This window comes from Papilio machaon, chromosome 14, assembly GCF_912999745.1.
Source record: "Papilio machaon chromosome 14, ilPapMach1.1, whole genome shotgun sequence".
Taxonomy (NCBI): domain Eukaryota; kingdom Metazoa; phylum Arthropoda; class Insecta; order Lepidoptera; family Papilionidae; genus Papilio; species Papilio machaon.
In genome coordinates, this window is record NC_059999.1 from 6,182,697 (window position 1) to 6,194,771 (window position 12,075).

At 32.8% G+C, this 12,075-nt stretch overlaps 2 protein-coding genes across 2 annotated transcripts in view; both read left to right on the forward strand.

The window, feature by feature from the left end:
- The first annotated feature begins 6 nt into the window (after positions 1 to 6).
- LOC106708365 (hypoxia up-regulated protein 1) lies at positions 7 to 4,625 on the forward strand. Its single transcript, XM_045680841.1, has 9 exons — positions 7 to 195; positions 303 to 619; positions 776 to 918; positions 1,231 to 1,391; positions 1,773 to 1,927; positions 2,054 to 2,264; positions 2,422 to 2,654; positions 2,823 to 2,934; positions 3,075 to 4,625. Exons 1-9 carry the CDS (start codon positions 181 to 183, stop codon positions 4,476 to 4,478), a joined length of 2,751 nt encoding a protein of 916 aa, XP_045536797.1. The 5' UTR covers positions 7 to 180; the 3' UTR covers positions 4,479 to 4,625.
- A 4,623-nt stretch (positions 4,626 to 9,248) lies between these two features.
- Positions 9,249 to 12,075, forward strand: part of LOC106708366 (interference hedgehog) — a 42,360-nt gene continuing 39,533 nt past the window's right edge. Inside the window, exon 1 of the mRNA XM_045680823.1 lies at positions 9,249 to 9,433. The gene's annotated coding sequence lies outside the window, so the exon portion shown is untranslated. The remainder of the gene's footprint in view (positions 9,434 to 12,075) is intronic.

Here is a 12,075-nt window from a genome sequence, read left to right on the forward strand (position 1 = left end):
CTCTTTACAGTGGCAACAATATTCTTATCCAGAAAGAAGAAAACACGTTAAACTTGACGTGGACTTAACTAGCTGGCCCATTTTATTAAACAATAATGTGCTACGATTTCTAACAGTTAAAGAATTATAAGACTATTGATTTATTTCATTCATCGGACACATGCTATTTCTTCTATTAAAATGGCTCTAAATATCGTAAGTGCATTTTATTTTCTATTTAAAGAAACCATTTGACAGACATTTTCCGGAATCGGTAATGTACATCGTCGTAGTCTATTTCATAAATTATATTTCTTTCACAGAAAATGTATAGTATTCTGTGTTCTATACTGGTACCACTACTTCTAAGTCAAAATGCGGAAGCTGCCGCAGTAATATCTATTGATTTGGGCTCGGAATGGATGAAAATAGGCATCGTCTCACCTGGTGTACCTATGGAGATTGTTTTAAATAAGGAATCTAAACGCAAGACACCGGCTGTGGTTGCATTCCGAGATGGTGTGAGAACGTTTGGAGAAGACGCTGTTAATGTGGGTGTAAGATTCCCGAAGAACACATACAAATTCTTCTTAGATTTGTTGGGGAAGTCATTTGATCACCCATTGGTGAAAGCATACAAGTAAGACTTAATAATTCCTTGTAAATTATCATTTCATTGTTCAATTACTGAATCCAAATTAATGCAGGAGTAGAAGTAAAAGTAATTCAAAAAAGTTAAAAAAAAATTTACTTGATCATAATTTAAATTTACTTTTCTAACCTGACAATTTTTTAGGGAAAGGTTCCCATATTATGATTTGGTGGAATCTGACCGTGGTACTCCTGTTTTTGTACATGATGAGAACACAAAGTTTACACCAGAAGAACTGGTTGCTCAACTTTTAGCCAAGGCAAAGGAGTTTGCTGAAATCAGTCATGGTATGTATGTGCTTTCTTTAACTAAATTTCTTGCAAATTAAAATAATCTACTTGCCGGTTAACAATTGAGTGAAAAATTTGCATATGTGTAAGTTTTGTGTCAGTGCAATATTTTGAGTACAGTAGTAGTGCTCATCTCATGATGGAGCTAGAAGGTGGCTGTGAGAACTTTGCAATGACTTACACCTCATTGAGTTTGTGTTAGTTTAAATCGCCTTATTTTTTTTATTTAAAAAGAACAAAATAAAATTTTATTTTTAACAAAGTTTTCTTTCTTTTAACTATTATTGTAATAGAATTTTATGATTTTAGGACAACCTATTAGTGAATGTGTAATTACCGTGCCTGGATACTTTAATCAAGCTGAAAGGAGAGCTCTTAAAGATGCTGCGGCTTTGGCAGGACTTAATGTACTGCAACTTATCAATGATTATACTGCTATTGGTATTAACTATGGCATATTTAGACGGAAGGTGGGTATTTCGAACATAGTAACATTTATTTATTTGATGACGTATCATCTTTCTGACCTTATCCCACTCATGTGGGGTCGGCGCACAAGGTTTTAAAACCTTAAAGTTTTGGTTTAATTTTTTACAGCAGGTGGCCAGCTTGTTGACAACCCTACTTACTACTTACCCTAAGAATGTCATATAACATATCTATGTTCTTTCATTTCTGTCAAAATCATGCTTGATGTGGTTAATTTCCCTTCAAGAAGTAATTCAAGTTTTTTTACTCTCCTTTAATATATTTCAATGGATTTATATAAAATAGCTGATTTTCTATTATATTAAAAAAGAATATACATAAATTAGTATTGTGTTCATTATATTTTTTTTATTTCTTGTCAGGAAATCAATGAGACAGCTTGGTACACCTTGTTCTATGACATGGGAGCTGTTTCAACTAAAGCAGCTCTGGTCGAGTACAAAACTGTCAAGATAAAGGAGAAGGGTTACGTGGAGACTGTACCGCAGCTGCAAGTTATCGGTGTTGGATTTGATAGGTAATGTGATTGTATAAGATATATTAAAAATAGATTTCTTTTAGTTAGCTTTTTATCTCCTTTTTCGTTTGATATCCATATTGGCTTTGTTTGGATTTTCAATTTCTAAAATTCTCCATTTTTTAGGACTTTGGGTGGTTTCGAAATGACGTTGCGTCTTCGGGAGCATTTGATCAAGGCTTGGCTGGCGAATGGCGGCGGTGACGTCAGAGCATCCCCCAGGGCCATGGAAAAGCTACTGAGAGAAGCGGAAAGATTGAAAATTGTGTTATCTGCTAACACAGAACATTATGCACAGATTGAGAATCTCTTGGATGATAAAGACTTTAAGGTTTTGGTGAGTATTAACAACCACTTATGATAAGTAAAATATGAAGAAATCGTTTTTTTTAAAACATTTAATACAATATATTTCAGATTTTGTTAGTAGGGAAAATTTGTCCTAAACTACAAAATAATAGAAACAATAAGATAATTGTTGTTTTATTTTATAGGTGACCCGGGCGGAGTTTGAAGAACTGTGTTCAGATTTGTGGAGTAGGGTATCGGGAGTAATCCAACGTGCTGTCGCATCTGCTGCGGGCTCTGGTGAGGGGGCGAAGTTAGTGCTGGCTGGGGGCGCAGCCCGGGCGCCGGCGGTACACGAAGCCCTACGGAAAGTGGTAGGACATGAACCAGCTCGGTCTATCAATGCTGATGAAGCTGCTACCATGGGAGCTGTGTATAGGTAAGATAGAAAAAAAATATTTTCGTACACAATGAAATAGTTTGTTACATGTATTTAAAAAATAGGTAACTAAATTGTTTTACTTCTCATTTGTCCTAATTTCTTTCTCCCCATCTCTTTTTGTTATCGTAATGTTGAATAAAGTTGTAATTTCATATGTATTTATAGGGCGGCATCTCTAGCCACTGGTTACAAGGTTGCTCCATTGAACGTCCGCGATGCAGTGCTACTGCCCATTCAGGTAGTCTTTACCAGAAATGTTGATGGCAATGAGAAATTGGTATGTATTTTTCAAAAATTTTCAATTATAATAATAGTTTATCTTCATATATGTTTAGTACTTAAAAGCAATTTGAAAATATATAAGAATGTTACTGTAATTGTACTGTATAGAATAGTAAAAGGTAAATTTTATTTCAGATCAAGAGAACATTGTTTGGTCCCATGAATCCTTATCCACAAAAGAAGGTGATCACATTCAATAAACACACAGATGACTTCTCTTTCAATGTTAATTATGCTGAGCTTGATCATATACCGTCTACTGAATTGAAATACATTGGTTCTCTAAACCTAAGTCAGGTTATTTTGTCTGGTGTTAGTGAAGCTCTTGCAAAACATGTTGGAGATAATGTTGAACATAAGGGTATAAAAGCTCATTTCAACATGGACGATTCTGGTATCCTCAATTTGATAAATGTCGAATTTGTGGCTGAAAAAACTATTACTGAAGAAGATGATGATAAAGACAGCACTCTGTCTAAGATAGGAAGCACTATCAGTAAATTATTCAGTTCAGATTCTGAAACTCCAGAAAAAGCCGAAGAAAAGGCAGAAGATAAACCAAAAGAATCTGAAAAGAACGAAACCAAGGCTAATGAAACAACTTCAGAGAAACAAAACGCTACTGAAACTGAAAACAAACCTAAACCTAAAGTGGTTGTGCTCAAAGAGCCAATTAAAAATGAGGAACAGATCTTAAACTTGCAACCATTGTCACAGGAACAGTTCAAAGAATCTAAAAACAAAATTAAAGAATTGAATATCATTGATAAGAAACGAGTCGAAAGAGAATCCGCTTTGAATAATCTGGAAGCTTTCGTTGTCGATGCTCAGTTGAAAATAGATATGGAGGAATATGCAGAATGCGGAACTCAGGAACAAATTGAGGAAATTAAAAAGCTATGCAGTGAAACATCAGAATGGTTGTACGACGAAGGTTACGAAGCTGATACAGAGACATATGAAGCAAAATTAGCTCTGTTGAGGGAGAAAACTAATCCTATTTTCTATAAACATTGGGAACATAGAGAGAGGCCTGACGCCGTTGCTGCGATACGTAATATGCTAAATTCTTCACAAGAATTTCTTAAAATGGCAAAGAATTTAACTAAAGATGCTAATTCCGAACGTGACGTGTTTACGGATGTTGAAATTGATGTATTGGAGAAGAAGATCACGGAAACACAATCTTGGTTGAACAAGGCAATAGACGATCAGAATCAATTGAAGAAGAATGAAGATATAAAATTAACAGTTGACAGCATTCGAGAGAAAATGTCCAATCTCGATAGGGAAGTGAAATATCTCGTCAACAAAATGAAAATATGGCGGCCGAAGAAACCCGTAAAGAAAGAATCTGATAATAAAACTGAAACCGTTATAGAAAATGAAAAAGAAACCACGCCCGATACAGCCGATGGTGCGGAGAAGGCAGAAAATCAAGAGGAGAAACCAGAAGTTTTACCTGAACAAAAAGAAGATACCGGTGGTGAGGAAACTCTGCAGATATCTGATGACAATCCAGAACATTCCGAATTATAATAGGTTTTCAAATTTAATTTATTAGTCTAATTTATTTTTTTACATTGACAAATAATTGGAATTTGTTCTCTTTTCGTATATCAGTCTCGCACAAAAGTATATTAATAGAGGCTATGTCCCGTAGTTTATACTGTTTGAGTTATAAACCTTATTCCTTTAAAAAATTAAATTAAAAGTGTTACATCACAATAAATGTTTACTTAATAATAAGTGAGGAGTTTCACTGCAGCTATATGAAGAGCGAACAAGTTCAAATCAAGATGGAAAATCTCAACTCTGATTATTCGCCGCCATTTTTCTTTCCTATCGCTGTCAATATTGACGTAACATAGACGTTGAGTGGAGATATTAACATTGTAATTTTTAACTAAAATTATCTTACAACTTGGTTGAAATATTTAATTATATTATTTTTTTTATATCAAAATGTGACTAGTACATATTTATTGATAATCTATGGTCTTTAAAACACTCCGCGTCTATGGTTTGTCATTAAATAGGTTATTCATCTATGGTTATATTTATTTTTTATATTTATTTGATTAACAACAGCGGCGTCCAGAATGTTCCATATATTTAATGCAATGAACCCCAATTTAATGATAACGCGAGCGTATGTTTTCAAAATGTGATATAGGATGACTGTAATTTTGCGAGTTTGGGACTGTTTTTCTGTTACCAATACTGAAGTTTTTTTTTATTAGATTGAAAAAATGGGTTGTTTTATCTAGACGTTAATGTATTTAGTAAATGTATATTTTGTTCGACAGTATTTAAAAGAAATACATTATGGGTTTGCGAATGGGGTTTTTTATTTGTTTTAACACTACAGTCAAAATCTGTTATAACGACATCGAAGGGACTACTCATATTGAGTCGTAAAAACCGATAGTTGTAACAACCGGTGACAGGTATTAATAGGAAAGATATGTAATAACATTCAGCCAGGACCTTTGATTTTGATCAATTTAACCGGTATGTTGTTCTAAACGATGTCGCTATAAACGGTTTTGACTGTATTTATATCTGTGAAATTGTGCATTTATACTAACTTTCACTATAATCTATTAATATAAATGGTTAGATTATTATTTTAAGATTTAGTGGATCTCTCTAATGACATGTACTCTATAAATCAACTACGATAAGATTTCAATATAAGATTAATCTAAAATTATATTCATTATTCGTATATTTCCTTGTTTTATTAGTAAATAAAATGTCGGTTTTTTAAGTCATATTATTTGGTATCAGAAAACAGTTCAAGTAGTTTTACGTCTTTGAGATTTGTTAACTATCACTACCCAGTCGCAAATGAAAATAAATTATTGAAAGAACATTACATTGTTGTTTTTATTTCTCCATACCATATAATAACTATGGACTTATTGGAGATTTGCACAGAAAAAAAATCTGAAAAGTGGTATGTACTTACATTTTAGCTATCAATATGTAATTGCAAAGTCAACATTAGCGATTTCTGCAAAAAAAATTGTCTTTTATTAGGCAAGTGCGATATCTGATGTTATGACCACGCTAGCGATTCATAAGCACCTGCGAGTAGGAAATACATAATTTACAGATTGTTGCAATCCGCTATTAGAGATCGGAAAACAAAAGTGACTTCTATCATTGCTAAACGAGAAAATAAACTTGAGAAGAATTGATTTATTTATCCAAATTTTTCAGGATTCAAAATCAAAACCATTGATTGATTATTAGTTTTACTTTTTGCTTTTTCACTCTGCGCGTCGTTTCCTTAACCCTGAGGGCCGCAATCTCTCGACTATCTCTCGTAGAGTGTTTCTCTATTCTGTATGGTACTCAGCGTTGTGGGTGACGTTGTGCATCGTGGGTCTAGAACGCGGTGCATATTTGTTCACTTTTCACTTTACTCGTCTAAAATAAGTAAGAAAAGAAAGAGAATAGCGTAAGAATTTAAGTCACCGCGCTGATAAAGTATACTAGAAATCTTTGTAAATAAAAGGCGAATTTCCTTTCGTACAAATTAGTTCTGTAGTTTTGATTAAAAGGCCCAACATCAATAGAAGGGCCCATTCAGAGTTTAGATGAAAAGCACAATTGATTTTACAAAGGCTCTTTGAGAGATATTTCTTGCTGATGTTTAATTAATTTAAAATTGCAATATAACAGAGCGAATAATCAAACAAGATGAACGAAACTGGTTTATAGTGACTTGTTTCCGTTTAAATGATCAAGATTTTAATGCTGTTATTATACTCGTAGAAAGTATTTAAATTACCATGACAATTTCTACTTGATCACTGTTACCTAAAAGATACTCGTAACATTTTATAGTAATCCGAAAGAAAAACAATTGCAATCAGGATTCAAGGACTCCAAATCCAAACAAGTACTAAGTCACCTGTGTGCAAAAAAGGCCCAGTCAGTTCAGAAGATCATTGCTTCGTAATTTCTTCAGACTTAATTGGGTTGTGGAATTCATTCAATCATTGCCACATGGTGCATCACATGTAAAAAGTTACACGTAAACTATGCGGATACATGTCTCGGAGTATTCTCCACAGTTGGCAAAAAACTACTACAGAAGTTTGTTCACCGCAAAATGTTCGTACGATATTTGAGCGGGAAAGTTGTAAACAAGCTTTCGCGCTCAGACATACAGAACTCTATTCATCTAGGCTTGTGTACGATAACTAGATAGTGATAAGATTTTTTTTTCTGTTATGTACTTTAGTATGTTTCAATTAAGGAGTTAGGAGTAGCTACAACGCGGTTAAACTGCGCCCTAACGCCGTCACACAAATTTTATCTTTACTAAGAATTTAATCCTCAGAGCTTTATTCTCTGCAACGGATAAAGGATCGTGTTTAAATTTATTGCTAATGTTTACGACAAATGGTTAAAATATAATTGTCGTCTATCACACTATTATTTTATACCAAATCCTAAGAATTAAAATCTAAAACCACATTTTAGCAAATTATATTCGTAGCTTTCCGTAACTTTTGTGAATTTCATTTTTTATGAATACATAAATAATATTAGCTTTGTTAGTAAATAAGTTTGAATTTAATTTGTAAAATAAAACATATCGAGGGGTGAAATTCAGAGAATCAGAAAAATTCCCTGATTCCGAATATATATAAGTCAATATCGCAAAAAATGCCGCTTAAAACAAATAGCCTTTCACCTCTCGATATGTAATAATGAATCAAAATGAGTTATAGATAAAAATACGCGCTAGTATTGGATATTAAAAGCACCTATACATTTATATTAAGTCCATAATTAATAAGCTATCAATAAATTTTTGTAATTAATAAATAAATAAAATGCAATGTAATCTAACCGTGATTTGTGAATGTGTTCAGAAGGTCGATTAATTAAATCTACCCAGAGCTTAAGTTAATTGTCCCATCCATCATAATACAAAGTGGAATTCCACTGAGCTGACAAAATGAAAATTGATGATTTCCGAACGGTATAAATTTTTGTACTTTTTTTTTAGACGAAATGACCGTCAAATTTTATTTTGGTGACGGAATATATTTTACTAAACGAAGGGTTAAGTTTATTAACTACTAACTATTAGCAAACATATTGAAATTATTATGATTATGTTAGAAAATAAGAAAATATAAAGAAAGAAAACAAACAACGCTTTCACAATCTGTGTTATTTAAAATCTGTTCCGTTTCATAAAAATCTGCTACAGTAATGTTCTATTTGTTCCAGATAATATTTTGAAAATATTTGAAAGCTTATAAACTTATTCTGTCAGACACACTGCATTGCAACACAAACGTTGTTGTTATAGTAGTCACAATTTAAAGTTTGGTATACCACTTTGTTCCAACGGTATGTTCTATTAGTTTTTCTTTATTGATTGTTGTGTGTGTTAAAACATTTAATCGCCTCGGACTTTAGACAGACTGTTGTTCGTAGTTTACTATCTTTTAGAATATCTTCGATTTATAATATGATTGTTAATTTTTTAAACTATTGATTTTACTTTTTATATTGTGAATTAAATGAATTCACAATTCTCATTTTACAATCTGAGGTAAGCTTCCAGTAAGCTTTATATTATTTATGGTATACATGTTTGTTATCCTGTTTGAATCAGGCCATAGTAAATAAATTGAACCAATGTTTTTAAATAAATTGGAATAAATAATGTTGCCAACAAGTAGATGAGCCACAGTAGAGGTCAATCCTCTTTCCATTATACAAATGCGTTGGAGCGTAGATTACCATGCTACTGCACCAAGAGTTACGGAGTGCTGCCTTGGTGTTACTAAATCTGTTATATTATTTAGGTATGTAACATGAATGAAATAATATGTATTGTGCCCGTATTTCATAAAATTTAAAATTTTTGATTAAGCAAATAAAGATATAGTAGAACCTTATTATAAGAATTTGCATTCAATATTTGACAATTTTTTTTAATCTACATTATAATTTTATTATATATACAAAATATTGACAAAATACAGTGTTTACTATTAAATATTTGTCTAAATAATGACAAGCTGATCTCCTTAAATCAAATAGTAAATTGATGGACTCACCTCGGTCCGGCTCCGACATCCAGGACATTGCTTTTTTCATAAGAACTTTTGTTTTGTCGAAACCCATCCCGAAGGAAACAGTCGGCGCTCGCGCCGTCCATTGGCGCCTTTCTCCATTAGAGCGAGACCGATGTAATTTCGTACCGCGGCAGAATGAGTCAGAGCGATAGCATTCCGCGCGCCCGACCGGCAAGCGCACAGCGAGCCAAAAGAATCCAGTTTGGTTGTTGTGTATCTGTGAGTTAGTTGTGTATGTTTTTTACAGTGTGAGTTTTATTTCCGCCGTTTTGTTAAACAAATACATTAATTTGTGTGTAAAAAAAACTTGTTTGACTAAGTGAATGATGAGATTGTGTTTTTGAATATATTTGTATTGACAACAAAGACCTGGAAACGGTAAGAATGCAAGCTATCCCTCACCCGTCCCTCTTTTAAGAATGCAGTGTACCTCAGTTATTTGACTCCTGCGCACCTTGCGTGTATTGAGGAACGGATCCAACTTAGACAAAAACGGTCTTACCCTTATATTTAGAAGAGATAGTTCAGTTGTTTTTCTTCTAACTAAAAATGGTCACACAACAATGAAGTTTTGTCATGTATCAATCAGACAATAATAAACATGTACTGTTTTTAATATAAAATCTGTATATTTTTTTGCTGTGTATAGAAAGAAGCAATTTAATGAAGTGTTAATATTGACAATACTATGTTTGTCAACAAATATGATGAGTTTTCTGCTACATTTACTTAAGTCCAAAATGATTTGAGTATGTATGACAATAATTAACGATACACTAATAAGTGAGAAATAAATAAAATTAGTGCCAAGAAATTCTTTATTATAAACGTCTTATAATGTGTATTGTTTTTGTGGTAGCTTTCAGAAAACTCATATGTTTTTAAACAGAGCTTGTTACTTCATTTAATACTCAAATTCAAAAATTAAAAAAAAAGCTTTAAGAAAAAAAATCTGCATGAAATTAAAGTGTGAAAGATACCAATCTAATATATAAGCACAATAACCGCTGGTTCAAGGTTAATACAAACCTGGAGGTTTTTTTTGTTCTTTTAGACAAGAGGTCTGGCCTTAGTCGGAATTTTTACGATCGACTTTAAATCTCTGACGCATTCTATGGGCTGTTCATTAACTTTAGATAACTAATTCTAGGAGTTTTGTCGGTAAACTTTGGTGAATAGATTTTGTCTGATAACTAAATACTAAGAACAGCAATTCCCTTAGTAAGAGTAATTTGGAACATTTTAATAGATTATAACTGTCGGTATTAAGTCATTCGTAATTAATGACTTAGAAAAAAGGTCTTGGGAGTTCTGAAGGCAATGGCCAATACGATTGACAAAAAAATAATTTAGTTTAAAAAAATAAACTAGATGGTTTTAAAAAGGTCTTATTTTCTAAATTTAAGGCTTGAGTAAATGAATTCGAGAATTCTTCCGTTTGAACCCCATGAATAACATTCATTTTTTCTTTTTATTTCAATGCTACGTATGTTCAAAATGGCTCGAAACATCAAGAAAAAGAGTTTCTTTGCAATGCAAATTAATTTGTCATTTGAGTAAAAGCCAGACCAAAAGAATAACCGTCTCGATTTATTTTTGCAAATAAACTTAAACCATCGCCACCTTTATGCAGTTAGCATGTTCGAAAAGTTTAATATAATATTAATTTAATTTTGAATAAGCCTGCGTTATTACTAGACATATTGTTTGACATACTTTTTTGCTGATGTCATTAATTTTATAACGTTCATCTGGTCAGTATTAAAGGTCTTATCATGTTTTGATAGGTTACTTTTTGCGATACGAAAGGTTCAGATCATGTGGTATTTATCATGTAAGCCGCGCAATCACTCTTAGTATCATAAATGTTCTCTTGGAATTTCTGGTAATTACCAGAGAATCTGGTAGTGGTATTTACCAGTGTTTTTAACCATCGAGGGCCACCCATGGATTTTACGGAACATCGCTCAGCTTCCTGTTACGCTATGATGAAATGAGATAGTGAAATATGTTGGCACTATCAATTTGTCAGATCACCTTGCACTATGTACCGTAGCCATATTCATTGCAATTAATAAAAAAAACAAGTAATATCAGCTGGTACTTTCAACTTGCCAAGTGTTGGTGGTCTTATTAATTTCATTATTACAAAAAAAGGAAAAGCTATCTGTTGGAAACCACAGACAAAATCATTCCTGAATACGAATTGATCTAAGAAGTTTACTATAGAATTAGCAATTAATTTATCTATGGGAATTACCGTTGATTATCGCAATGCTTTTGAGAACTCAGTCACGTTTCGGGAACATGAACTCTGCTATATATGTTATACTTGTGACAGCTTGTGACTGTTCGACCATTTGATGTATGCACTTCGATATCACGCTCGGATGTACCAAAATAATTGCTATACATTTTGATGCAACTAGCAAAGAAACTAACTAAAAAGAAATAGTATAGTGTTAGAAAATATGTCATTTATAATTTATATGTAAAAATGAGACCGCTAGAAGCACAGCTAATTAACCTTTCATATTATTAGGCATGACCTTTTTGTGGTATGTATGATAGATAAGTTTGGACCCACAGATGGTGAATACAATTTGAGGAAGAGATGCTATACTTATTAAAAGGCAATGGATACTGCGAGTGCAATCTCTTACTACTTATATTACAGAGGAAAAATATGTCTGTTTGTTTGCATTAAATAGGCTCCGAAATTACCGAACTGATTTGAAAAATTCTTTCACTGTTGGGAAGCTACACTATCCCCAAATGACAAAGTTCTAGTTATTACTAGATAGCTTTTGACTTTGACTCCGTCTATGTGTCCTCCCAAACTATGTTCTATATCAATGAAAAATTTCAGCGAGACCCGTAGAGTCGTTCTAGAGATACCTAGTAGAACCCATTCATTCCAAACATTCGCATTTATAATACTAGTAAGATTTTTTTATTAATTTCGCCCGGGCGAAGTCACGGGCGAGCGCTATTACATATAACTATAAAAAGTCATCGAC